Source organism: Rhinichthys klamathensis, unplaced genomic scaffold (genome assembly GCF_029890125.1).
Source record: "Rhinichthys klamathensis goyatoka isolate OS25496 unplaced genomic scaffold, OSU_Roscu_1.1 h1tg000258l_1, whole genome shotgun sequence".
Lineage (NCBI taxonomy): Eukaryota > Metazoa > Chordata > Actinopteri > Cypriniformes > Leuciscidae > Rhinichthys > Rhinichthys klamathensis.
Window position 1 is genome coordinate 185686 of NW_026606780.1, and position 27354 is coordinate 213039.

General features: G+C 38.5%; 5 protein-coding genes and 1 long non-coding RNA gene across 6 annotated transcripts; 2 read left to right on the top strand and 4 right to left on the bottom strand.

Annotated features, from left to right (window-relative positions):
- Positions 1–1532: 1532 nt before the first annotated feature.
- On the bottom strand, positions 1533–4621 carry LOC130101562 (uncharacterized). Its single transcript, XM_056267343.1, has 12 exons — positions 4562–4621; positions 4323–4415; positions 4075–4161; positions 3882–3970; positions 3315–3423; positions 3017–3133; positions 2845–2927; positions 2609–2764; positions 2203–2260; positions 1958–2086; positions 1751–1843; positions 1533–1664 (listed from the first exon to the last, which is right to left on the bottom strand). Exons 2-12 carry the CDS (start codon positions 4407–4409, stop codon positions 1575–1577), a joined length of 1098 nt encoding a protein of 365 aa, XP_056123318.1. The 5' UTR covers positions 4410–4415; positions 4562–4621; the 3' UTR covers positions 1533–1574.
- Positions 4622–8177: 3556 nt separating this feature from the next.
- LOC130101558 (uncharacterized) lies at positions 8178–9134 on the bottom strand. Its single transcript, XM_056267339.1, has 2 exons — positions 8992–9134; positions 8178–8914 (listed from the first exon to the last, which is right to left on the bottom strand). Exons 1-2 carry the CDS (start codon positions 9017–9019, stop codon positions 8178–8180), a joined length of 765 nt encoding a protein of 254 aa, XP_056123314.1. The 5' UTR covers positions 9020–9134.
- A 99-nt stretch (positions 9135–9233) lies between these two features.
- LOC130101536 (uncharacterized) lies at positions 9234–9983 on the bottom strand. Its single transcript, XR_008809004.1, has 3 exons — positions 9751–9983; positions 9538–9654; positions 9234–9426 (listed from the first exon to the last, which is right to left on the bottom strand). It is a non-coding gene; the product is annotated as an uncharacterized LOC130101536 (long non-coding RNA).
- A 255-nt stretch (positions 9984–10238) lies between these two features.
- On the bottom strand, positions 10239–12066 carry LOC130101559 (uncharacterized). The gene is made up of 2 exons (XM_056267340.1): positions 11562–12066; positions 10239–11302 (listed from the first exon to the last, which is right to left on the bottom strand). The coding sequence occupies exons 1-2, from the start codon at positions 11593–11595 to the stop codon at positions 10239–10241; spliced, it is 1098 nt and encodes a 365-aa protein (XP_056123315.1). The 5' UTR covers positions 11596–12066.
- A 5666-nt stretch (positions 12067–17732) lies between these two features.
- On the top strand, positions 17733–18729 carry nmbb (neuromedin Bb). Its single transcript, XM_056267325.1, has 3 exons — positions 17733–17929; positions 18005–18192; positions 18418–18729. The coding sequence occupies exons 1-3, from the start codon at positions 17761–17763 to the stop codon at positions 18493–18495; spliced, it is 435 nt and encodes a 144-aa protein (XP_056123300.1). The 5' UTR covers positions 17733–17760; the 3' UTR covers positions 18496–18729.
- A 3492-nt stretch (positions 18730–22221) lies between these two features.
- tspan3b (tetraspanin 3b) lies at positions 22222–26428 on the top strand. The gene is made up of 7 exons (XM_056267310.1): positions 22222–22424; positions 23391–23582; positions 23669–23743; positions 23836–23937; positions 24026–24178; positions 24258–24341; positions 25621–26428. Exons 1-7 carry the CDS (start codon positions 22362–22364, stop codon positions 25711–25713), a joined length of 762 nt encoding a protein of 253 aa, XP_056123285.1. The 5' UTR covers positions 22222–22361; the 3' UTR covers positions 25714–26428.
- Positions 26429–27354: the final 926 nt, after the last annotated feature.

Genomic DNA, 27354 nt, shown 5'->3' on the forward strand with positions numbered 1-27354 from the left:
GCTGAGCAGCTATACTGACGTAATTGTGAAACAAACGCCTATATAAATTGCCTATTTTAGTGATGTTTTTTAAATAAATTAAAAGTTTTAAAGTTTTTTTTTTATCAAAGTAACATGTGGTGACAGTTGAGGAACATCTACGGGTGGTGTATTTGTCATTTGTTTGAGTAGCAAGTACAGTAATACAGTAGCAAAAATTCAATTAAAAAAACGAGTAATCAGAGTCTGATGTCGATATTAATAATTAGTGGATAATTTATATAATATATAATATATCAATATTATTGAGCTATAATTTATGTAAGTAAATTATTTACTAATTATTTATATTGATATCAGACAGACTCTGATTACTTTGTTTTTGCTTATACTCATCTAGCTTTAATATTTTACAAATACATTTAAGGAATTATGTAATAAGAAATAAACCAATTTTTATAAATCTGAACATGCATTCTTTCTGTAGATGTCATATCATCACATCTACATAATTCTCCGGTTGACAGCGGCTACGCTACTGGAGTGTGATAAGGTCATAACATACGGCGACATGTACCGCGACAATGTCATTGGCACATAAAGCAATCCATCAACATGTCACTTATTGGCACATGCCACTATCCACTGACACGTCACAAGGTTTATTGGCACAAGCCATTATCCACTGACACATGCCAATGAAAACCACATGCACCAGACGACTGCGTCATGTGCCACTGACATTGTTGCGGAACATGTTGCTGTATGACGTGACACCTCTAATGACACATGCTGCTATCTGCTATGTATGGTGTGATGAACGGCAGAACATTTGATTAATAATACGATGCTTTCAGACATTACATCTCGGTCTTAATTTTTACAAACATTGGGCTTCGCCATATTTTTAATATCGTGGTCCGTTGTATGCATTTATATTTACTATGGTTCTTTTTTATCATTTAGACAATGTATTTAATACCTACATATTGTATACAGTTGTTATGATAACACATTTATCTCTATTTGCATATAGGACCGACAGTTCAGCTGTGTCATTTGTAACTATACAAGAATATACAGTAGAAACTATTTAGCTATTTTAGTAAAATGTTCTTATTAAAGTGGTACTTACAAGCAGGAGTATGTTGTTTGTGCACCACAAATTGACACTTAACAATCAGGTATTTCAAATAATTGTAAACTAGTATGAGATAAAATGCCCCAAACCATTGTAAAGTGACACATACCATTGTTAAATTAATTATGAACCTTGACCTTGACACTGGCTTTTCACAATGCAGAGTAGTGTACATCTTTAGATCCTATATTAAACTGGATATCTATTATAATGTGGATACAGCAAGTCAAATATTTGAACAAAACATGTGGGCATCTCCAGAAGGAATATATATTAAATGAATTTGTTGTTATTGTAGACTAATCCCCAATGTTTAGTCAATGGTAGCTTTTAAAATGCATACACCTTTTTCAGTAAGCAGAGACAGAAAAGAGACTCGACAAATATGTAAGTTAAAGTAATGGCTTTTTCCCCCCTTTTAATAAATGCAGTTGATGCATTAGCATACTTCAAATTATTGTAACTTAACTATGCCAGAGGCCATAACAACTTCAACCGCATAGCGGCAAATCTTCTCCAATCTTTGTAGAAGAAGTATGGTCACCTTAAAAAGAAGAAGAAAAAAGTAGTTTTTCATCAAACAACAAATAACACAAATCAACCTCAATCATTAAGATAATTACCACATACTTCTGGAATCATAACATCAAATATGTAGTTCAGGTTTTCAAGATCCTCATCTGCATCCACTGCTCTCTTTATTTTGTCAGCAAGTTTAATCAGCTATTAAATATGATAATATTGAATCATTTAGGATAATAAGGAACTTGTTGTAATATAACAATAACATATACTGCAAGTAAAATGTGAAACGCTTAAAACAATAAGATTCCTCACATCACTTTCGCTGAAATGGCACTGCTTTGGCTTTAAGTGCTGCTTGAATTTCAGTGATGTCTCTGGATGTTTCCACAGGTAAAACCGACAGGATTTGATGTCTCCATTGTGAAAAGCTTCATGTAAAGCCTGTTGGAACAGAATTGTGTTAAAATGGTGTGTGTATATATATATATATATATATATATATATATATATATATATATATGCCAATAAAATGTTAATTGTGATTTTATAGTACTCACTTTTATGTCTTGATCTGAGATTATGTTTTCAATTCCAAGTCTCAGAGCCTTCCGAGTGCTACAAAGAAACAATAATGTAGATGTCATCAACATCAGGTTATGACATAGCATAGAACAAAAAACAGGCTATAGAATAGCTGATTATTCAGAAGATGACAATGAACCAGTGGCACCACAAAAGGTTGTTAATAAGTGGTTAGCTAAATCAAAGTTTATGTAGCTTTATACTGATTATGAAACCTGAATTGAAGTACCATAATATTAATGTTGAGTATCTTTTGTTCCTATTTATTTCTAGCATGATCAAACTTTTCAGTGAAAATAAAAATAAAAAGTCATTATGGGCTAGACCATGATCCAACTCCATGTTTCTTAATGACAGTAAAAGCTTTCTATTTAAACTTACTCATCAAAAGTGTATGGTTGTGTCAAATCACATCCACATTTGAAAGTGCCTTTTTTGACATCTGCTTCTTTCACTCCAGCACAATCTGTGTGTAGCCAGCCCAAACACATGTCACACTGTACCCACAAGGTCTTGACAACACTGGGATACAATGGCCTGTGAATAAGATACACATGGTATAATAAGTGTATTCACCTAAAAATATACAGTAAAAAGTCAAAACAAACAAGGCCTACCCTTTGCCCACTTTCTGAAAACAGCACACACGCAAGTCACCTGCCATACACTCCATCGGTTTTTCTGGTATTTTCATTGATTCCTATAATGAAAAATAATAACAATGTTCTGTTCCTGTAAATTATTAGTCTGAAACATTTTTCGAGTTAAAACAATAATAAGACAACCAACCTCTACAACAACATCTTTTACTAAGTCTGTTGCATGATATTCTCGTAGATATTGTGTTTGTGACAGACCAATGGTCTCTTTTCTCAACCTGAAGCCCTTCAGCTCCATCTCTGCCATCTGTTCAAGGTGAACAAAAATGAAAGATGAAACATTAGTTGTGTATTTTCTAAATTAGTCAGACCATAACATTTTACCAGTCTTTTTCTGATGAAATAAAAACAATGTTCTTTAAAGCTAGCTAAAAATTTTGAAACTACAAATATAAAAATACATATTTATTATAGGCTTTATGTCTTACAGTGCATACAAACACTCCACAGTTGTTTGCATCACCCTTGCTCTGCAGCCACTGTGGTGGATAAGAGATAATCCAATCAGCAAGTTTCCATGTGTTACTGAAGGCATCACTGATGAAGAAAAAGATGCATAGACAGAGTCACAGACAAGAACATTATTACACACTGCTGATCTGAATGTAATATGAAAGTGCATCCAGACTGATCATTTGTATTGAAAGTTCATTCAGATTACCCTGCCTTTATATTAATCTGAAATATAACATATAGTCATTTATGACTAAGAGATTACACATGGTTACTTCACAGTAGACAAAAATGCATCTTTAATGCAGTTTGACTGAATGGTCAATGTGCTTTATATGTATAGCTTTCCTGTAGTTTAAACAGTAGAGCGTTGGGTTTGATTCCCAGGGAAAGTAAGAACTGATAAGAATGTAAATGTGAACCTTGAAATGCAATGTAAGTCGCTCTGGATAAAAAATGTCTGCCAAATGCATAAATGTAAATGTTAAATGTACCTAAAATGCTGCAGCACAGATATTTAAAAAAGGGTAGAAATACATTACCAAAGTATTTCCATATGACTCTTTGGTATATCTTTGTAAAGCTCCATGGAATCAAACACCCGGATCTCATGACTTTGACCACAGAACACCTTTGAGTTTGAAGATATTAAAAGGAAAAGATGTACATAAAAATAGAATTAAAAAAAGAATTAATATTAAAATAATTTTTTAGAATCTAATTATTTCAACTAACCCACAAAATGAAGTGGTTCCCAAACTCAGGGTTCTCACTCTTACTGACACATCGAGGAAAAACCACAGTGTCACTTCCTTTAAGGTTCTTTTCAAAATAAAAGAAACAATTCTGTGTAATAATTGCTATTACAAAACAGTCCATAACAATCTACATACACACACACACACACATATTATATATATATATATATATATATATATATATATGTGTGTGTGTGTGTGATTGCGTGTACATGAACAGTATACCTTCAAGCATGATACATTTCGAGGGGATATTTTTGTTTGAGTGATCCAGTCTCTCCACCAGCAAATAAATGTAAATGTCGGGAGCATCACAAACTTGCAGAAAATATAAATATAAATAATTATTACATTTAAAATATATATATATATATTAATATATATATATATATATACATACAGTATATAATTAATTCAATAAGTATTTTTTATCAAATCTCTTAGAAAATAGAATATGTACTTACATTGGGTGTTGTAGATGCAAGCTGTGCTACTCTAGTATTGACAGCCTATTACACATAAATACTAGGGGTGTAACGGTTCACAAAATTCACGGTTCGGTTCGATACGATACACTTGTGTCACGGTTCGGTTCGGTACGATTCGGTACGTTTCCGATACAGCAAAAAGAAAGAAATGCCAGAGAAATTTCCTTGATTTAATCTTTTTAATTATATTTTTATTAAAACTAACATCATAAAGTATGATATTTTTTAACTTTGAGCAATGATGGAGCTATACTTGACTTTTCTTAGGAGCTTATAAAACAAAACAGCTCCTTGGACAAAATTAAATGTAATATTGTAGTAGTTTTAAACAAAGGTTTATTTTAGTTCAGATTAACATTTGAGGGCAGCAATTGTATTCATAATGTCAAAATAAAACCGACGTGATGTTACTTGAAAGCATTATAGCCTACTATTCCTGCCAAACTTCCATGGTTACAGTTAGTAGTGTTACTACAGTAAACCCATGGTGAATGTTGCTGATCTGTGGACACTGGATAGTTCATTCATGGCACAATGTTTCTTCCTGGTTTCCACGTCAGCGCTGTTTGATCCGTTAATAACGGAGAAATGCGAATGTTTCTCACTAGATCTTGCAGCGATGTTATTACTTCAGTGGCGAATTCAAATGCTTTCTTTACTGGATTTGGCTGTGTAGTAACAGTGCTGATGATTAAGATCGGCTCGCGCTGTATTTGTCCAAACTGATAAACGGTCCTTCAACCACACAATAACGAGTGGTTTCGTTCCGCTTACATTACATTTGCCATTTGATGTTGGGCAATGTTGTGGTCACGCACATTATGAGCGCGCTTGCCACGCGTGACGCGCCTTCATTTGAAATAACGAAATTTTGGTCGGCAGGAAAAATGGTCCAACGAACCGTTCGGTTCAAAAATGCGTACCGAAAACCGAACCGAAAGCCTCGTACCGAACGGTTCAATACGAATACGTGTATCGTTACACCCCTAATAAATACGTGTTAATGTTTCATACTAAATTGTTTTTATACTTCACAAAATGTATATTCTTTCCCCCGACATTAACCGTACCCCTAAACCTACTCATCACAGAAAACTTCCTGCATTTTTAGAATAAAAAAAAGAAAGTCACAGGACAGGAAGTGTCCTCGTAAACCATGATTACATTAATACCCATGTAACCCAAAAAACACAGTACATACTTCATCAGTCAGCCATGGTTGGTTGGGTAGGATGTCTTCTGATTCAGGTAAAATGGATTGTGCTGGATATAGTGACTGTAGGTCTTTAACTGTTGCTGTACAGTTGTCAACTTGCACAAGGACTGAAGTATGATTTTGTACAGTGCAGTACAATTCAGAAAGCTTGTCCTACAGGTAAATAATGGCATGTAGAATGATAACACAATTATTATGATGACATTTCCAACATGGCATGATTTTGTTATTGAAAATCAATTTGTGCTAAACCAAATCTAAATATTTGCAATGATACCTTGTTTTCCTTTAAGATGGGGAAAAGTGATGTGTTAAAGTGTAGTCCTTCACCCGAGATTAATTCTTTCTTCTTTTCCTTGATCCGTTCAGGAATTTGAAATCTTGAGTCAGTGCCTCTATCTGTAACAATTCACAGTGATTAGATCAACGTTTATGCAAGATAGTTCTGTCAGGTCCATAAAGTCAAGAACACACAGACAAAATAATTAAGAATTATTTGAATAGATTGCAAACAGGTTGATGTTCCTGAATTGAAATTTGGCGGTATGGCTCTGTTCAGGGAGTCCTCTGACCTTTCATGAGCACCATGAAATAGCAGAGAGTCAGAGGACAGCAGCAGCAGCATTAGGGAACGCTCACACAGTTTTAGACTGTGAGAGCTAAAATATCCCCCTGTGAACAGAGCAGGCAACATGACATAGCAAATGCCACGTTATGCATAAGGAGGAGCTGGGGAGGTGGCGGGCAGCAGAAGCGAGCAGCGAGCCAGCAGAAGCGAGCAGCGAGCCAGCAGAGCGAGCAGCGAGCATGTATGAGCAAGGTGAATGAGCTTAAATAGGGCGCCTTGTTTGAGCTTTGGCCATTGAGCAGCGAGGGGAGTTAACCAGCTAATGCGGCTCAGCTGGAGCAGATCAGCTGACGGGACAGTGTTGATAGCAAATAGCATAAGCAGCGGCTTGACTACCTGGCCTGCCAGAACTGACGCTGACGCTCAATTTCTGTCAGGTCCATAAAGTCAAGAACACACAGACAAAATAATTAAGAATTATTTGAATAGATTGCAAACAGGTTGATGTTCCTGAATTGAAATTTGGCGGTATGGCTCTGTTCAGGGAGTCCTCTGACCTTTCATGAGCACCATGAAATAGCAGAGAGTCAGAGGACAGCAGCAGCAGCATTAGGGAACGCTCACACAGTTTTAGACTGTGAGAGCTAAAATATCCCCCCAAACAAAACCACACCTGGCAATCCTCTGTGATACAGAGGATGATTTATTGACTACATGAGCTATTCCCCCCAAAACAAAATTGAGTGTCTCGAACGGTGTCGACTGAGCCGCCCTAATTTAGCGATTTATAATAGCGAAAAATATTAATTAATTACTGAAATGACTAATCAAGAGCGCAATAGCTAAAACATGCTGTTACCTAGATTATCTGTATTTAAACTGTTTGACAGTCTACAGTGTAAGCTCTATGGATAGATGACTAATCCACCTCTGAGAACGAGCTAGATGAATAAATTAACAGCTGATAGCGCATTCAGGGCGCTGAGTAACTGAGCAGAGCGCGAGCAAAATAATGATCAAATGTGTTTTATTAACGAAACAAATCAGAGACTTGAGCTCATGGCTTCTGGTCGTCAAGAATATCCCGAACATCGGGACGGAGGTATCGTTCGTAAGCAGCAGAAACCACCGCCCCATAGCTAAAGGGTTAAACCGGAGCGAGTGTCGCCGCCGTAGTTGTTCCACTATGCGTAAGAATGAGCTGTATACGGTCCGGAGGCAGTCCGCAGAAGTTAATTCCTATCACAGCAAGCTGTTTGAATCTGCGCTGCATAGTGGTAAAAGCCAGCGTGAGCAACGCGATCAGTTGCCAATGACAACAGATAACGCACGTAGCCAATATGATCGCATAAGCATTTTAATGAAAACGACTAGTTAGATAGCCCAAATGCCACACGGATAGCATTAACAAGAAGCATGTTGCCAACACACTGATAGCATTAACAAGAAGCATGTTGCCAACACACTGATAGCTTTTAGCAATGAAAAAAGGAACTTAGCTTCGTGAAGATTTTCAGAGATGAATGGAGAATGAATCACGTCGAGTCCTGTGTCAATATTTGCAGCAGAAGCGAGCAGCGAGCCAGCAGAAGCGAGCAGCGAGCCAGCAGAGCGAGCAGCGAGCATGTATGAGCAAGGTGAATGAGCTTAAATAGGGCGCCTTGTTTGAGCTTTGGCCATTGAGCAGCGAGGGGAGTTAACCAGCTAATGCGGCTCAGCTGGAGCAGATCAGCTGACGGGACAGTGTTGATAGCAAATAGCATAAGCAGCGGCTTGACTACCTGGCCTGCCAGAACTGACGCTGACGCTCAATTTATAAGGTTAAATGCACAAATTAAGATAAGATTTCTATCAATCTCACATGTAGTGAAGAGACTCAGTCTGCCATCCAGGCCAACTTCAGCTGCCCCTTGTGTCTGTCTCAGCATTTTGTCCATGAATGATTTATTCACTTTACAGTTATGCAAATGGAACACCAAGCGAAGTGCAAACATAAAATGAACATCTTTCAGCTGACAAAGAAAGTATCGAGAGTTGGCAAGTTCCCGGTTGAGTTGCTCTGCCATTGAAGAGTTAATGAGACCAAGGAGCTCTGGGACAAGATCAAGGCTTCTCAGTTTCTCTTTTTCCTGTTTTTGGTTACGTTGATGAAAGCGGTCATACAATGAAAGTCTATCTGACGTTCCTGTGATAGGGTGAGGTTTGTCAAGTGCTTCAGTGGCTTCATTACCTTGACTCTGGACACGTCCACCTTCAGTCATGGTTTTAACCCAGGGTAAATGGACAACAAGCTCCTTAGCTGAGGCCTTGGCCACATTTTCAGCTGTGGCCTCACACAGTCTGCCATCAAAAGGCCTGAAAAATGCCTGTCGAGTTCTATTGTTAGCATGTCGTGCAACACGTCCAGCTACATCTGAAATGTAGATAGTCGGTGGAGTTTTTAAATTCAGAAGAGCGTCAACGTGGTCCCTCGCTGACTCTTGCCACCAAAGAGGTGAACAAACGTAAACAATTGCATGTGGGCAGCCAACATGGAGAACACCACCTGAAAAAAAGAATAGACAAAAGCTAAAAGATATCTTCTAACAAACTCAATTGAAAAACTGTACATGGTTGCCATACCTCCAGTCTTCTGTAGTTTGATGAACATTTTGGGGTAAATGTCTTTGTATAGAAGTAGCTCCTCCAAGCGATTAATGATATCTGAGGCAGAGCCAGCAACAGATACTCCAAGTTGTGCACATGCTGCCAGCAGCTCACTTTTGGAAGGCTTGAAAAAGAAATGTAACTATTTAGTTTTTTTGCTTCAAAATAAAATGTGTGTTTATAAGTAATAATTATGGCATAGTAATACCTTTTTGGATTCAAGCAATTTTAGTACTGTGTCCTCAACAGCATGCGAGTCCACAGGAGGTGACTTGTCACTTAGACGATCTGAAAACCCTTTGAGGATCTCTGTTTTTGTTAAAACTTTTCCAGCTCTGCAGGAGGATCCAAGCCAAGGGGCAAAAGATGAGTAGGACAGTTCACTGGAGAAAGGGTTTCTCTCCTTTGTTTCTATGTGTGATGTAGGGGGAAAGGACAAATTATCTATCTTAGCAATTATGTAGTATTTAAATGACAATCCATGTGATCACATAAATCAATGTTTGTTAGTTTAGTTCTTACCATTACTGAAACCAACACAAATTAATTCCTTTTCCAATGATGACCATCTCTCATCAACATCAACTCTAAGGTCACTTGGTTGTACATTCTGAGTACATGGTCTCTTCAGGAGATTGACTAGTGGAAAAATTACGTCATAAATTCGCTACACCAATCATAAATAACTGTTATTTATATATTATTATTACACTGTAATTTCTATAAATAGCTTACCAGGTAAATCAAATGCCACCTTCCAATTACCATCAGCAATTAGGATAGGTGGTTCATGGCCACAGCGAATACAGGAAAAGTCATAGCTATATCTTTTCATTGCCCAGAAATGAAAAATTGCTTTCCTCAGGGTGTTGTGGTGAATTGTAACTTGAAGAAGGTCCTCCATCATTGACAGAAATCGCCCAATGGCCGTGTTTGTCTTTAAAGTGTGGTAATTAAAAAAATATACCTTAAAATACATACATTAAAATCAATTTGACATGCTGTTCATATGGATTACAAATAACTTTTTCTTACCTTTAGGGCAGATGTCATCATTGCACATAGACGAGTTGTCAAAATAATACTATTGTTGAAATTATGAAAACCTGAAGTGTATTCTTGAAACCTGACTGGTGTCTTGCAGGCCAGGCAGTATTTTACACACACTGTAACACCTTTATTAGAAGAGAGAACAAAAAAAACCTTCCTTTCCTGTGGCATTATCACACATTTGCAAATGTTTTCATTTTTAATCTAATGTACAAACCTTTCTTCACTGAATCTATGTCGTAGACTGACGCATTCTTTGTTGCAACCACTGGTTCTGTAAGACCTGGTGGGGTGGGCCCAGGGCAATAAGGACATGTTTCCTCTGTGGGCTCAAACCTTATCGGGACCTGACTTGCCTGAGTCCTTAATTTCTGTGGCAACACTTCTGGTATTCTTTTGTTTTCCCAGAGATAGTTGGTCATTGCAACTAATTGGTGCTTCTTTAGTCCTTCACCTTCAACACCAAGTTCAATCTCTTCGTTTTCAGAGGGGCCCCCTGACAAGTTACTGTCTGCTCTGGAAGACTCAATTAATAAATCTTCTCTTTCTTGGAAGAGCCACCACATTGCCATATAGATATGGACGCATCGATACTGTTTCTTTGTGCTTTTACAAAGGCAATACCAGTCTCCCAACAATTTGTCAAAGGACACTCTTGTCCGCCCAAAGAGGCACCATCTTTCTTTCTTTCCTGAATAAATGGAAAAGTAAACAAATCGGCCAGAATATCCATGTTTCTCAAAGAAAATAGGAAAAACAGAGCAGATTCCCTCTGATGACGCTAAACTGTTAAGTTCAGTGCACTCCGTCATTCTGGTGGTGGACATCAGTCCTTTTTCCTGCATCGTCTTCAAAGTTTCTTCTCTAACAGGCTCAGGAGGAATGTATGGTGGAGCAGAAGAAACTCTGATTAAATGCTCACACTCTGCACCAGGCTTTCCACTAAGTTTAGCCAGAGTCATGAACTCCCGGCACTCTGCTACTTCACAGGCAATGACTTGAGAGGTGGTGCTTTTCTGCATATGTATTGGGACTCTTTGGCCTCTACTATTTTTGGCTGTGATGAAGACACCTTGCTGCACATCAACACAGTAAACAGGATCGGTTGTTGCATGAAACTCATTTTCATGTCTACGAAGACTCCCTGCTGTAGTAAAAGAGGATGAGCAGTGGCAACACATAAAGCTCTGCTCACCAACAGGAGCACTCGCTGCATTTTCATTTTTCTTTGGCTCACCTAAAAATGTAAATAAATAACAGTGGCAATTTCAGAATTAGCGAGTGAGTTTGATTAGTATGTCATATGTTGTTATGTACCAGGCTTAATTAATAGCTATGGACCATGTTATGTACACATACTGTAGACCAAGACTAAATGCCATTGAAATGAAATTAAATGAAATGCTATTGAAACGACTGAAAACATTAAGTGTCGTAGGCTTGAAATATCAACAGAAAATTATAACTATGCAAATATAAAATTAACAAATTCATACTTTTCTTTTGCAGGTCTTTGAATGGTGTTACCATGCAACCTGCAAAACAAGTATATTAAGTCAGGGATAACAGTAATTTTAATAGGTTATGTGTTTGGCAATAGCATGATTAATAATCATGTAATATAATAATTAATTCCTACCATGTTTCTGCAGATGATCTTCAAATGCATTTCGCCTTTGTAAAATCCTGTCACACTTAAAGCAATGCCAGTGACTTCTTTTTAATTTGTCAATTTTGTCACAAAAGCATGGTACAGTGAACAGAACTGTTAGGAAGCACATAAAGAAAATAGTAGTGTATAATGAAACTAATGGTTTAGTGAATAAAATATGTTACAAAACCAATATATGCTCACCAAAATCACCATCTTTAAAGTGCACAGCATATTGAAAATGCTTTTTTTCCAGGTGCTCTTCTGACCCAACCACAGCCTGTCTGCATAGCTGGCAATTGTTTCCTTCATTGGCCTTAATTAAACTAATACGGTCTTCGAATGTTTGAAGACCTTAAGGGGCAAACATATATTATATACAATACAATACGCACCTAATATACAATTGCGTTAATCTATTAATATTTTATCATATAATACTATATAATAACAATTTTATAGGCCTAAGTTAATAGTTTATAAATTGTAGTGGTATGCAAATATAGGCCTAACATTTTACGATATGACAGAGTAGGCCTATGCTTTTATACTAGAGCTATAACACTACATATTAACGTTATACATATATAATAATCAATGAAATCTACATCATTCTAAGTTATTTATATTTAAGGGTATTCGTTTTTCGGGAATTTTTACCTCGATGCTTTACACTACATTGACTAAAGTTAACGTAGCCTAATCATCTAACGTTATCCATCCTCAATAGCGACGAAGAAACCGCTTGACTTACCGTTCATGTTTGACCGAAAGTAGTAAACCGTTCATTATCTGTAGTTTACTTATATCGACATCAGACTCTGATTAGCCAACTCGTTTTTTTTGTTGCTACCTTCTTACTGTACTTGCTAGTTGCTACTCATACAAACGACAAATACACCACCCGTAGTCCGTAGATGTTCCTCAACTGTCGCAAGTTTTAGGTTATTTTGCGCTGGCCAGTGTGGACTTACTGACACCTACTGGCGTGCATGCAGCATCATGCAAAATTAAAGGTTACAGTTGAGTAGTAGCCTAACAGATGCGACTGTTCATGCGCTATTCGTAGTAACGTCTGATTTATTCGTTGTGTTTCCTAGGATGGGCAGTTTGCGTGATCAACAACATTGGCATTACATTTTTGAACATTCAGTGGCTTATATGCCACTCATAGACTACTGATGTGTCACAAACTGACATGTTTGAGAAAAAAAATAATACTTTGAAACGTTTAATTTATTTAAAAAACATCACTAAAATAGGCAATTTATATAGGCGTTTGTTTCACAATTACGTCAGTATAGCTGCTCAGCTCATTTGTCAGTCACTACTGTCACAAGACGGCAAACAGTTCCGCGACAGTGTCAGAGTGTCGCGATAATGTCTGTCATGTCACTATCCACTGGCACATGCCAATAATGTCAGTGACATGTCACTATCCACTGGCACATGCCAATAATGTCATTGACACATGACACTATCCACTGGCACATGCCAATGGAGACCGGATGTGCCACCGGATGTGCCAATACGCATAGTGACATGTGCCATTGGCATCTGCGCGTCAGATGCCCATGTCACTTAATGTTAATACCGCCTCTCCAGTCAGGGTGAAAATGTTCGGCCTGAACTGGGTAACGGTATGGGTCTTACTTTTGACCATGGAGTTATTTTATCGATCAGCAAGCAGTGCTCAAGCGGTTGTAAATTTCTGAGCCGAAGCAACGGGGCAGACAATACTGATTTTTAGACCGAAAGTAGTTTAGCCTGTAAGGCGGGAACCTCTAGGTTATAAAACCTTATAAATGTAGACGGGGAGGCCCAGCCTGCCGCCATACAGATATCCTGCAAGGTAATCCCGCTAGACCAAGGCCACGACGAGGCCATGCCTCTTGTGGAGTGCACTCTAACACCTAAAGGACACTTCAAGCCTTTAGACGTGTATGCCAGCGCTATGGCATCAACTATTCATCTGGATAGGCTCTGTTTCGATGCGGCTAGTCCCTTAGCACATCCGCTGAACGAAACAAAGAGCTGCTCAGTCTGTCTGAAAACAGACGAGCGAGACACATAAGCTCTTAATGCCCTGACTGGGCAAAGGAAGCCCGCGTCCTTTTCCTCGTTGTAAACCGGCAGGGCAGACAGGGAAATAACCTGAGCCCTGAACGGTGTGTTGAGGGATTTAGGCACGTATCCGTGTCTTGGTTTGAGTATGACTTTCGAGTCATTTTGCCCAAATTCCATACACGTCGTGCTTACTGAGAGTGCTTGTAAATCCCCTATGCGCTTCACTGAAGCAAGAGCCATAAGAAACACTGTCTTGAACGACAGATGTTTAATGTCTGACAAATGGATTGGCTTGAACGGGGCACCTTTCATGGCTTCCAAAACTGTGGAAAGGTCCCACATGGGGACTGAGGGGGGGTCTGGGAGGATTCAGCCTCTTAGCTCCCTTAAGGAAGCGGATGACCAGATCGTTCTTCCCCAGTGACTGGCCAGTCGCGGGTTTTGTAAACGCTGCTATGGCCGCCACATAAACTTTGAGCGTGGATGGGGTTCTGCCCTTATCCAGTAGCTCTTGAAGGAAGGAGAGAACTTCCGTAACCCCGCAGTCTAGGGGTGAAAAGCCTCAAGCTTTGCACCAGCCAGAAAACACAGACCATTTTGAGGAATAGAGTCGTCTAGTAGACGGCGCTCTAGCCTGTGTGATCGTGTTTAACACCCCCTTTGGGAGGTTTGCGGGTACCCGTTGATGGCCCATGCGTGCAGGGACCACAGCTCCGGGCGAGGATGCCAAATCGAGCCCTTGGCCTGAGAGAGGAGGTCTTTCCTCGTCGGTATTGGCCATGGGGCAGTGCTTGTCAGCTGCATCAGAACTGGGAACCAAGCCTGGTTTTTCCAGAGAGGAGCCACAAGTAGCACTGAGCATCCGTTTTCCCTAATTCGTTCCAATACCTGAGGCAGGAGCGAGACGGGGGGAAAGCATAGAGTAGGCAGCGGGGCCAGAAGTGGGCCAGCGCATCCCTGCTCTTGGAGAAAAACTTTGGACAGTGAGCGTTTTCTTGGGACGCAAACAGTTCTACCTGCGCTCTGCCGAATGTCTCCCACAGCAGTAGGACCGTCTGCGGGTGCAGAGACCATTCTCCTGCTGGAACATTGTTTCTGGACAGTCTGTCTGGTCCCAAATTCAGGTGACCAGGCACATGTGCTGCTCTCAATGAGCACAGATTGTGATGAGCCCAGACCAGGAGGCGTTCCGTCAGCCTGTAAAGATTTCGGGACCTGACGCCACCCTGGCGATTTATGTAGGCCACCACTGACATGTTGTCCGAGCGGACCAAGACGTGGTGACCTTTTATTCGGGGAAAATTTCTAGACAGTTTATGTGTAGGAGCTTCTCCCGTTCTGACCACTGGCCAAAGAACGGTCTGCCCTCGAGCAGCGCTCCCCATCCCGAGGTGAAGGCATCCGTGGACACCACCTTCACACTCGAGGAAGTCCCCAGGTTTACACCTGACTGGTACTAGTCGATTGCTCTCCTAGGTTTCAGAGCTGTGACGTATTTCTGATCGACCTTGAGGCGAAACAGACCGGAGGTCCATGCCCGAGGTGGTACTCGCGCTTTTAGCCATAACTGCAGCGGGCGCATGCGAAGCAGACCCAACTGTAGTACTGATGATGCTGAGGCAATGAGACCCAGCATTTTCTGAAACCTTTTGAGCGGGACTAAAGTGCCGCAGCGGAAGGATTTTGTGATGCGCTGAATGTTCAGTCTGCGCTCTGGCGACAGTCACGCTGTCATAAACAGCGAGTCCAGTTCTGTGCCCAGAAAAGATATTCTCTGACTGGGAGACAGCGAACTTTTCGCCCAATTGACTTTGAGACCTAGATTCTCGAGATGTTCGAGTAATATGGTCCTGTGGTCTATGAGCTCTGAGTGTGATCGAGCTAGAATCAGCCAATCGTCCAAGTAGTTCAAAACTCGCATGCCCCGAAGTTTCAGGGGTGCGAGAGCCGCGTCCATGCACATTGTAAATGTACGGGGTGCTAGGGACAGGCCGAACGGTAGGACTATGTATTGATATGCCTGGCCCTCAAAGGCGAATCTCAAGAATCGCCTGTGACGTGACGCTATTTGTATTCGGAAATACACGTCCTTCAGATCTATTGACATAAACCAGTCCTTTTGGCAAACTCTACAGAGAAATGCCTCCTGGCTCAGCCAGGACTCGACCCAGGGAACTTCTTTCTGTGCAACAAGACAGTGCTACCGACTGAACTACCATGCCACCCATTAATAGCTATCCAGTGTACTGAACTAATGCAAGATGAATGATGTGATAAAAATATCTTTAAAAGGTTGAGTTATCAATCACATTTAAGTTTTCTGAGGTGATAAGTGTATTGTGTAATTTGTAGATCAGAACCATTCACATGATCAATCTCACATTTGAATCAATAAATTATTTTGCCATTTATGGAAATGTTATAATAATAAATAATAATAAAATAAAATTATTATCATTAATTATTACATTTTATGATAAACTCCATATATTCAGAAACTTAAATCATCATTAATATTAACTTTTAATGGCCATCTATAAATTATTTACCTTACCTCTGAAAATGATTTGATCTGTCTCTGCTGCTTCAATTTATCCTGTCAAAACACAAGACACATATTCCCTCACTGGCATCTATTAAAAAAGGGCAAGCACTAACCCAAAGTGATAATTAGATAGTGGTTATCACATTCAGCGTCATAAAACATGATTCATTCTGCTTTTTTCTTTCACACTTTAAAAAGTGTGTAAATGTTAAAATGGCATGGGTGAGAGACAGGACAGGTTCAGGGTTACACTCTCTCTGCACTCTAACTTACTACAGCTTAGTTCTTAGTCTCTTATCATAAAAAAAGGTGTGAGGCAGGGAAAGGTTAGCACCTTTAAATTCTCAGCATTAATCAGCCATTATCCGCTTCAACACATCTGAGTTTTATGGCATGCTGTGTCCCTTGTGAGTCACTGGCCCATTTGTTTCAGACTTCAGAGAAAAAAAACATTAACCCATGTGTAGTCAGTGGAGTCACACCATTGGAGTTTCAGGGTGTCAGGCTATTGGGAAAATAGGTGTCACTGGTGGTAATGGATTGCATTTTCACATTCAACCCTTAGCAAGTCCCCCCCCCCCCCCCCCCCCCCCTCCCACAGTGAAACGAATTGATTTCTATGAAGGTTATAAAACGGTATAAAAGTTTATTTCTTTACTTATGTACTTGTATAATGTTTAAGCAAGCTTTTTAGAGTAAGCCATGCCATTGACCCAATCGTCGAAAAAAATCTATTTCACATAACGTCATAACTGACAAGAATCGGCAATTTACCATATTGTGTGATTTGACTCACAAGATCATTTTGGAACCTGACCTTTTTGCATTTAACAAACATATGAATGGATCATGATGCAAAGAACACATTATCTGTATTGATTACAAATGGCAATTAAATCATTTACCAGAAGTATTATATGAACCCATTCAAAAACATACTGACCATTTATTTAAATATTATTTGTAAAAATATGATTTATGTGACATTGTTTTGAACATTACACAGAATGAAGAATTAAGACAAACAATTTAAAAAACAACAACAAGGATAAACATCTTTCAGTGAAATCCTTTAGGAAGCCAACAGAAACTCCCCTGTTAGCAGCATGTGATGTGAGTGTTGTCCATGGTGCTGAACTCAACGCTGCAGATCAGAGACATTTGACTCTGCAAAATGTTGGCTCGTGTTGGCAAGTGAAAATTACTTTTCCATAGGCTCGCTTATATTCACAACACGCGCCATATTTGCAGATACTGACAACGTCGCAGCTGTTCGCTGGACCTGAATGGAACGCAATAAGTCATCATTACTACACGACACCATACCCAGCCCTCCCATCCGCGCGATATAAAAACAACACCTGACTCCCCCAGTCGTAGTAGATGTACGCGCATTGAGAGAGAGAGAAGGAGACACCGACAACGTTTAGAAATGTCCAGATTAAGTGTAGCCAGTTTTTGTCACTGTGGATTCCTCACGTACCTTGTGCTGTTCTCTTTTTACATTCCAATAACGTCCTCAGTGAGCCTGGACTTGACAGAACTAAGAAACAAAGTTGCAAAGATCAAAGTTAACCCGAGAGGAAATTTATGGGCAACAGGTGAGGTGCATACATGACTTATTATTGTGCTATGACGTGACATACCTAGAACAGAACTGTGATTTGACACTTAAGGTCATTTTATGGGGAAGAAAAGTGTCGTGGACAGCGAACGCTTGCCGCCCGAGGACGACTCCACGATGAAAGCCTTCGAGGCTGCTCTGAATCCCCAGCAGGTTGAGCCCGTGGACCTCTACCAGGAGATGCTGCGGATCGCGCTTCAAGCACACCTCGACTTGCCGGAGATCCGCCATAAAGTTCCGGTAAGAACCGAGACTGGATCTTCAGTCGATTTGAAGTGCTTATGCACTCTGGTCTGAAATGACTGATGAAATATGAGAGAGAATATTCTTCTGTTGTAAATACTTTTCATGGATAATGTGATTTAAATGAATTTGCTTGTTTGTTTTAAAATGTCAGTTGCGCAATTCTGCATGTTAACCACAGATCAACAATAAATTCATATGAACTGTTTCTGGTTGTTCTAGGAGACTGCAATATTAATGAAGATATTAGAAAGCTACATCCAAGACAATAAAAAAATGATGATGACTTCCATTGCCTGAAATCTTCAAAGGTTCAATTCACATGGAATTTGTAATTGCTTTTTCATCAACTGTAATTTGCTTCTTAACTAAGTCTATTAACTAACCACCTCCATGTCACAAGAAATGCAACAAGTTACTTGTATATTTATTTTTAGAGGATGTCCAGAATTGTATTTTTTTTCAATAATTTGTATTAAATAAAGACTAAATTAGTGAAGTCAGTTGCTCCTGCATGCAACTACAATGCAAAAAGTGTCATAATTTGTATCTAAATTTCTATTTAGTTTCTTTCTTTCAGTGAAAGTTCAGTGAATGTGTTAAACAGATGAGTGGTTAGATTGACAGATTTAGAGAACAGTTATTATTGGTGCTGTCATTGATTAATGAGCTGAAATAACAGATGGTGTTTACTGGACAGAAAACATCAGAAGGAAATTCGAGACATGAGCGAGGAAAAAAAAACAACTAAAAAGGGATCAACCAAAGCACAACAGGCTATCTCAGAAAGTATCAGGGCTGGGATATAGCCTACGGCACAAAAAAGTAGGCTATACCACGATAAATGTCAACTCTTTATTTCTTTCAAGTTTAAAGGCAGATTTTGCTCCTGAGTGAAATAAATCAGACAGTTAGGCTAATTGTGGTTTTAAAGTAGGCTATCTTTATTGTGTGAACATGACAAACACTTGCCAAAAAGGTGAACATCTCAAAAATCTGAGGTAGTAGGCCTATATTAAAAAACAACAAAAAAAAAAAAACAAAAAAAAAAAACATTTAAATTTCTACTAGGGTTTTCAAAAAGTACCGAGTTCGGCACCAAGTCGTTACTGAAATTTTAAAATTGTGACGCTTTGAGCACTTTTGAGCGGAATCGTATACCATAGCCTACCTGTCGTGTAGCCTATACCGTTTTGGCCGGGAAAGTCCCGTATTTTACCATTCTTTCCCGCCGTCCTCCCGTGTTCGGATTTTCCCGTAAATCTCCCGTATTTTAACCTGCGTTATTGAAAATTAATAATAGCCTACCCCGGGGCCCGGGCGGAGTAAAAAAAACAAAAAAACATTCCCAATCTGAGCTCTGTCACTAGCCTCGCGATAACTACAGGTAGGCCTATTGTAGGTGGCAGTTGTCGCGAGGTTAGTGAGGTCAGATGATGAGTGACAACGCGGGGAAAACAAAAAACAAACAAAAACAGAGTCGGATGATGGACGACAGAGCAAGGCACTCCTGCCAAAAAAAAAAAAAAAAACTCATGTACTAAATACCGCGATCAATGGGATAGCGAATTTACTTTTCTGAAGAGGAGCAGGGTGGGGGACAGTCACGCGTTTTGTAAGTTTTGTAACTGCGACTAGCATCTCACACGGGGAAGGAATGATGTATGTCAACACGAGAAAGGTTTAGCATGGTACGAAAGATTGTTACAGAGAATAGGATGACGTTAGACAACAGAACTGTTTGCTCTACTCTCATGTAAAATTAACCACTCTGGCCCAGCCCACAAATACACTCCTTCCAAAACAGTTAATACAAAGTCTGCAACAAATTTGTTCAATAACTCACTAAAAGAGTAAAGAAAAGTTATGTGAAATGAAAAGAAAAACTGCAAATGAAAAGAAAAACTGTAAAAGAAAAGCAAAATGAAATGAAAATAATGTGTTATGAAAATAAAATGTAAATGTAAAGACAAGCAATGTTAAATGAACAGAAAATATGCAAATAAGCCTTTAAATAATGCTCTTAATATCCTATATATACCATACATATGTGTGTGTGTGTTTTCATTTAACACCTGTCTTAAAATGTAAGGGATACTGGAGCTTGGTTGGGGTGGTGGGACTGCTCGCGGTGGGCGCCGGAAAATTTGCCTTATTTTCAAATCCAAAACTTGACAGGTATGTCGTAATCACCTCTGATTGGCCATGGTGTTCACGCGCTCATCGAATATGTCTGTGATTGGCTACAATGATCAATGATCAATGACCGGTCCGCTGATAAACACCTGCTTTCAAACGCTCCCGTCTGTATCTGTACCGAAGTCGGTACTTTTTGACAACTCTACATCAAAATATGCATGAGTTAACTTAAGTAAAATCAATTTTCAGTATTTTTTCTTAAACAAAAGAAATATCTTAATAGAAACAAATTAATTTCTTAGTTGCATGTGCTAGATGATATGAAACAGGTTTGTGCTGCCTGACTTTGATGGCACAGATGTAAATTTATGTTAATTAATTAAAAAATATAACATCTGTAAAAATTGTAACAATCTAATTTTTTTAGGTTAAAATGATAATATTCTGAGTGTTTGGCTTTTATTAAAATTAACCATTGGTCTTCCATATGCTACAAGATCATGATAACCATAGGTAAAACCACGCATATAGCACCTCATATCATACCCAGTAGGCTGCCTATATGGTATTTGTTACAATAAAATTCAATAGGAACATCACATTTCTCCAAGAAATGACGTAAATGATGGCGATTAGATTGAAAAGTCTTCTGAATCATTCATGGAGCAATGTGTTCATCAGTGCTGTTGAGAATGTCAGCGCTTGTTCATCTTAGCTTTAAATTAACTTTTTAAATCACTGAGACATTTGTGTTCTTCGCTGAATTCTGGTGTTCAGCAATTCATTAGCCTATCGTTTTATCGGCCAGTCCTAGTTTTGAGTGTTTGCATTTTTACCAACATCACACAAACATCACAAGTGGAAATCAAATAAGACAAACCTCAGCAATACACTAATCCAAATTAATTAATAATTTAACCATATTTTCACACATCTCAACTAGATTTAACAGTTACATTGACAAACCATTAAAATCTAAATTTCAAAGCACTACAAGATGATTTAGCTAAAATAACAAAATAGTAGGCCTATAAAAATAGCACATTGCTATAATATATTTCTTGTCCATGAGAACTGAATATAATACTTGTTCAGACAGCGAAAGAGTGAAACCAATTACCAAATAGGCAAATACTTACTTGTGGTCGATATATTTAGCCTATACCTTTTGAGTCTGTGTTTCTGTCAGTTGACCATAATCTTCTCAGATATACATTTACTACACAAGCTCATTATCTTTAGACATATATAGGCCTATGATAACAAATGTCTTTGACCAGACCTTGTTCTCCATTTACTCAATATAACACTATAGCTATAGCCTACTACTTTCCTTCTTTTTTCTTAAACATGACAACCAAAGAAACGTAGGCCTTTAATCTCATACAATAACAACAGTGAAGAACTGAAATTGACATTGTCTTAATTTTTTTTTTTTTAACTAGTCTTTGACTATTGAACTGACTGTAGCCTAAATGCTGTTTAAGAAGCCTGGATTTTTTTTTTTTATATATATATATATATAGCCTAACAAGAAGATTAAGCTTTTTAAAACATATTTCATCCATATTGTCTTCTGTTTTTAAAGAACTGGCTACACATCATATATAGCCTAGCATATAAATCAGAAGTGACCTGAACAAATATCTGTTATTTTCGTTGACTAAAGACATCACTTTCAGACAACTAGCCCACTACCACAACAAATTGTTGAGATGGATGTGCAAAATCTACCCATCTATAGCTTTCCTTATGGGTGTCTTTAGACTCTTTTAATAGGCACATATGACCTAAGGAACACCGGCTGGCGCAGTTTCTTAGACCAACACGACATTGGACTAAGTTTTATTAGCGAGAGAACAAATAGCACAGTTCGCTTTATTGAGGTCAGTGGGACACGTGACTGCCGCTGTCCAGTTGGATGCTCTGTTAAGTGTTGACTAGCGGAGCTTGACAATCGCACTATCTGCTATTAACGTAAATATCTCTCCCTGGATTAAAATATTTACCCTAGCCTCAGCGTGATCATGGGACAATGTGGTATTATTTCTTCGAAGACGGTTTTAGTCTTCCTAAATCTGATATTTTGGGTAAGTTGGCTACAGTAGCTGGAATGCAGTGGTTAGCGGGCACTATGGCATATCTCTGCAGGGATAACGTTACACGAGCTACAGCGAATGAGCTGTTGTTTACATGTATAATCGACAGGCTTTTAATAGACAGAAAACTATTTTTTGACTCAAATCAACATTAAAAGAATCCTAGCCCTAAATTTCAACCGGCGAATTTCAATAGATCTGTCTATTTTGTCCTTTATGTGTCATGTTTGTATTTTCAATCTAGGCTATTCCATAATGTAAGATCCGCTAAATAAGATCCCCAATTTCTGTGATGACTGTAATTGCAAGGAAAATCAAGACTGTATATCTTTCTACAATATCATCATTGTATAATGATTTATATGTAGCACTTTTTAGTTTTTGTTTATCAATTCTGAAAATTGTAAAGCTTTTCTTTGTCTTAAATCTTTGAGATATTAACTTATCAGTCATCACTTGTTTCAATAAATGTTTTATCTTAATCAAGTCTAATAATGAAACTTGAAGTACACGATTGCGACATCCATTGGTAAGCCTATTATAATTGGTAAGTGTAAAGCCTATATAATAAATATGGTGGCGTGTGATGCATAACACTACAATTAGTTCCTGTTTGTCAATACACAACTTAAATACTATATATAATAAATGTGTAATAGTAATTGTGACAATTTTAATAAAAATTAATCCACATTTTAGTTGGATCCTCACAGGCCTAGAGACAACTGATTCGTTCAGACAGACATAACAACACAGGTTGTTTGTGATATTGCCTCTAAATCAGGCTCAAAAAAGAGATAACTGTATAAAATGATGCCTAATTTGATATATTGCAATTAAAATGACAATCAACAAAAATTACAAAAGAAAGATGTTTTAATCTCTCAAAACAGGTTTTTATAAAAATTTATTGCAATTTCAGAACCACTAACCATATTTTTGTTGCACCCTTCCCAGGCTGCCGCAGGTATACTGTGCTACATTGGGGCCTATGTTTTTATTACATATGATGATTATGATCATTTTTTTGAGGATATCTACACTTTCATCCCTGCCATGGTGATAATTGCTGTGGGCACGCTTCTTTTTGTCATTGGTTTAATTGGCTGCTGTGCCACCATTCGAGAAAGCCCCTGCGGCCTGGTCACGGTAAACTAGAGTCTAACATATATAGAGCATATATAGAGCAGCTTTTTATTCGGAATCTTTCCTGATTGTTCTTGATTTTTCTGCAGTTCTCAGCAGTGCTGCTACTGGTCTTCGCTACAGAGGTGGTTGTAGTGGTGCTAGGGTATATTTACAGAGCCAAGGTAACTTAGAAATAATAAAATGACGTGCACATGTGGGTAGTTTGACAGTGTCATTGTTAAAAAACTAAAAATATTTTCTTCTTCTCCAAAAGGTCGAGGCTGTGGTGAATCAGTCTATTCAGAAAGTATATAATGAATATAAAGGCACCAACACAGACGCTCCAAGCAGGGCCGTTGACTATGTGCAGCGACAAGTAACACTATCAGTTCCTTTGCCTCTTTTTTCATAATTTTTTCACCAATTCTCTCTAAACCTCTCTTCTTACAATCGTTCACTTTTAGCTCTACTGTTGTGGCATTCATAACTACTCTGATTGGATGAACACTCACTGGTTTATTGAGTCCAAAAACAATAGCGTTCCAGTGAGCTGCTGCAAACCCACCATCAGTAATTGCACTGGGACGTTAATGCGACCAGGAGACCTTTACCCAGAGGTAACACCCTCACACACATTCTCCAGAAGTCCAAAACTATTAAATTACTAATTTATTATAACTGAACTTCTTGTTACAGGGCTGTGAAGTTCTTGTAGTAAAGAAACTTAAGGACATTATGCTGTACGTCATACTGGCTGCATTAACATTCGCTGCCATACAGGTAATTTGCAGTTGAGGCCAACCATTGCCATACCATAGCAGTAAGTACAGGGAGTTTAAAATAATGGAAACACCACATGGAAAAAGTAACCTGGCTAATCAGGTTACAAATAAATAAATACGTGGACATGAAAGATTGATTCCAAATTATTTAATAATCTTACCTGAATATTATAGTAAGCAAAGACAAATAAAATGTACAAAACAATCGGCCAAGCAACAAGACGTCCTCTGAGGTCATTTTAAACACAGTCTATAACTGACGATAGATGGCGTCATTTGTGTTATTATGAGACATGAGAGCGAGAGGTGGGATGCTAGACATGAAAGTAGCGCAAATTAACAAAGATAATAACAGCCTATCCTTGTTTAAACAGTTTATCCTTGGCGGATCCATTTGACCGTCGGACCCAATTGTTCGTGACACCAAGTCGAGCGGTTTGATATACACCGAATAATATCCAAGTTGAATTTGTCACTTCTAAACGCTTTCCATTCAATCACAAGGACCCGAATTCGTGTACATAATACTGAGTCATGACCTAGGGAGCTGACTGAGATGCTCCGACAGAGTTCTGTTTATCTGGAACTCACCATTGTCTGTATTACTGAACAATCCTGTTTATCTGGAACGCACCACTGTCTGTATTACTGAACAATCAGAATCGTATGGAAGCTTGTTTCTGCCGTGGAATAATAAATAAATAAGATAATTGCGACTTTTTATCTCACAATTCTAACTTTTCTCCCTCGGAATTATAATTTTATATGTCACGATTCTGACTTTTCTCCCTCGGAATTATAATTTTATATGTCACAATTCTAACTTTTCTCCCTCGGAATTATAATTTTATATGTCACGATTCTGACTTTTCTCCCTCGGAATTATAATTTTATATGTCACGATTCTGACTTTTCTTCCCCACAATTGTGAGATAAATTCAGACTTGCGAGAAAAAAAGTCGGAATTACATTTTTTTATTTTTTTATTCCGTGGTTGCGTGGTGGAAACAAGCTTCCATGCAGTAATCAGGAGAGCTGTGTAATAGCCTATCTGTTTGTTATAAAAACATGTTTATTTAGAGTTCATTGCAGCTATTCTCTTTTTGTTAGTTCTTTGATCAAAACATCGTTGAACATATATGCATCCTTTTATGAACTATACTACCTTGATGTTTACAGATTATACAGAATATTTGAAATATTTTCTCATAATCTTTTTTGTCAACATCCTCAATGTAAATGTATGTCTTGACCGTAGTTTCCTGTTCTCTGCACAGATGCTTGGGCTGCTGTGTGCATGTGTGGTCCTCTGCCGCAGAGGTCATGACCCTGCCTATGAACTGCTTGTCAGCACGGGTATAGATGCCTGAGTACCTCATGGCATCATGGGAATGGCTGGTCCTCCCAGGCAGTGTACTATACACGTTTAAACTAAAACAGGCTACCACTTTTCTACGCTAGTATTAAATCAATACCTTTGTTTGACAAAAGAAACAAGGGGTAAAAAATAAAATAAAGCTTTGACAGCTTGAATAGCCTCACACTGTTTTGATTGTGAAGTATTGGATTGTTCCTTTATTTACAGCACTACTGATATTTGCCAGAGTCTGATGAGCAGAAAATCATCATTCAGTTGTTTTGTAAACAATATTGTAAACATTTTACACTAATTGATTCCATGTGTCATGGTAATGTGATATTATGTTTTATTGCAAGTGTTTGTTAGGCCAAAGAAGCTTTAGACTGAAGTCACTGGTTGACATAGTTCAGATTTTCCCCCCTTCATTATTTACAGTATGTGTTGTAGAAGTTATCCCTTGTTAAAAAGTTGTGTCATTTGAATTATTTTCAGGCAACTTTCATTTCCTCTCATTCAGAGTTTGAATTCCTATAGTGTGCATTTACCTTTAGAGAAATATTATGATAAAGCATCAAGCAGCAGCATTAAACTTGCAATTATAACAAGGTTGCATAACATAAAGTGCGAATTACACTTGCATTCAAGTATTTGGCAGTAAAACAATCAAATGTGTAGTCTAACAAAATTATTGTTGTGTATTTGTAAAATAAAATTGAGCTTTTGAAAATTCACTAAAATCTCTGTAATTTCAGTTTACATTTTTTTTTCTTTCTTGAAACTGTGCTTGGGACCAGGAAACATTTATTTGCTTGGTTAAAACCTGCGTTTACATGACTGAATAGTGAATAATGATGTATCTAAGAGTATATTATCTCGAAAAAAAAGGGAAAAAATGATTATGTATACAAAAACATATACATGACTGTTCCCTTTCGAAAGGAAACTCGCACTGTGTCGAATGACGCTTTGGGGAACGCCTCAGGCGTGACGGTGTCTGTAATCACAATCAAATCACGTCAATCACATTGACCAGCGAGAGCCCGTGAATCATTAATGTGAATGATTAACATGCGAACTGGAAGTATAAAAGGGCGCCTTGCAAACATGACAATATCCTTTTCGTTTTCAGGGACTGTTTTGTCTTTAACCGCTTTGAAAATCAGGTAATTATGAAATGCTTTCAGAAGTGTACAGACCCGTGCTCAAGATATCTGAAGCCAGGTGACACACACGAACTGAGCGTTTTTCTGTCCGGGAAGGAAGAGCTCCCACAGGCAGTTTTCGAGGGAACTGCTTGTACAAATTGTGAGCATTTTTCTTTGTGAATATGCTCCGCTCTCGCCTGTCCCTCTAGAGGGTTCAGCGTCTGGATGTCAGGTTCCCAGATGAAGCCCGCCGATCGCCTTGAGAGGGGTGTAATCCTCTCAGACGATGCGGCGGCTTACGAGAGTAAGCTGCAATTGGATGATGAAAAAAAAAAAAGGAAACTTAGTCCGGCAGCAAGTGCTCTCCCGGACAAACAGGAGATGGCTGATGAGGGTGGTGATAATCGGATATATCCTGAATCTTCTCAGCCACCCTGCCCTGTGTATGCTGAGCTGGTTTGTGTTATGGAACGCGCTGCGGGCAGGCTGCAGCTGCCATGGTTGCT

Excerpts from the sequence above, each read along its gene's own strand:
- LOC130101559 (XM_056267340.1), bottom strand. The coding sequence starts at position 11,595 with ATGGTAACACCATTCAAAGACCTGCAAAAGAAAA. Across the intron at positions 11,303-11,561 it reads CAAAGACCTGCAAAAGAAAA|GTGAGCCAAAGAAAAATGAA; the intron begins GTATGAATTTGT and ends TTACATTTTTAG.
- tspan3b (XM_056267310.1), top strand. The coding sequence starts at position 22,362 with ATGGGACAATGTGGTATTATTTCTTCGAAGACGGTTTTAGTCTTCCTA. Across the intron at positions 23,583-23,668 it reads GCCCCTGCGGCCTGGTCACG|TTCTCAGCAGTGCTGCTACT; the intron begins GTAAACTAGAGT and ends ATTTTTCTGCAG. Across the intron at positions 24,342-25,620 it reads TAACATTCGCTGCCATACAG|ATGCTTGGGCTGCTGTGTGC; the intron begins GTAATTTGCAGT and ends TTCTCTGCACAG.
- LOC130101562 (XM_056267343.1), bottom strand. The coding sequence starts at position 4,409 with ATGCTCCCGACATTTACATTTATTTGCTGGTGGAGAGACTGGATCACT. Across the intron at positions 4,162-4,322 it reads GAAATGTATCATGCTTGAAG|AACCTTAAAGGAAGTGACAC; the intron begins GTATACTGTTCA and ends TATTTTGAAAAG. Across the intron at positions 3,971-4,074 it reads GGAACCACTTCATTTTGTGG|GTGTTCTGTGGTCAAAGTCA; the intron begins GTTAGTTGAAAT and ends TCAAACTCAAAG.
- nmbb (XM_056267325.1), top strand. The coding sequence starts at position 17,761 with ATGTCCAGATTAAGTGTAGCCAGTTTTTGTCACTGTGGATTCCTCACG. Across the intron at positions 17,930-18,004 it reads AGGAAATTTATGGGCAACAG|GTCATTTTATGGGGAAGAAA; the intron begins GTGAGGTGCATA and ends TTGACACTTAAG. Across the intron at positions 18,193-18,417 it reads AGATCCGCCATAAAGTTCCG|GAGACTGCAATATTAATGAA; the intron begins GTAAGAACCGAG and ends TGGTTGTTCTAG.
- LOC130101558 (XM_056267339.1), bottom strand. The coding sequence starts at position 9,019 with ATGTTCATCAAACTACAGAAGACTGGAG. Across the intron at positions 8,915-8,991 it reads CAAACTACAGAAGACTGGAG|GTGGTGTTCTCCATGTTGGC; the intron begins GTATGGCAACCA and ends TCTTTTTTTCAG.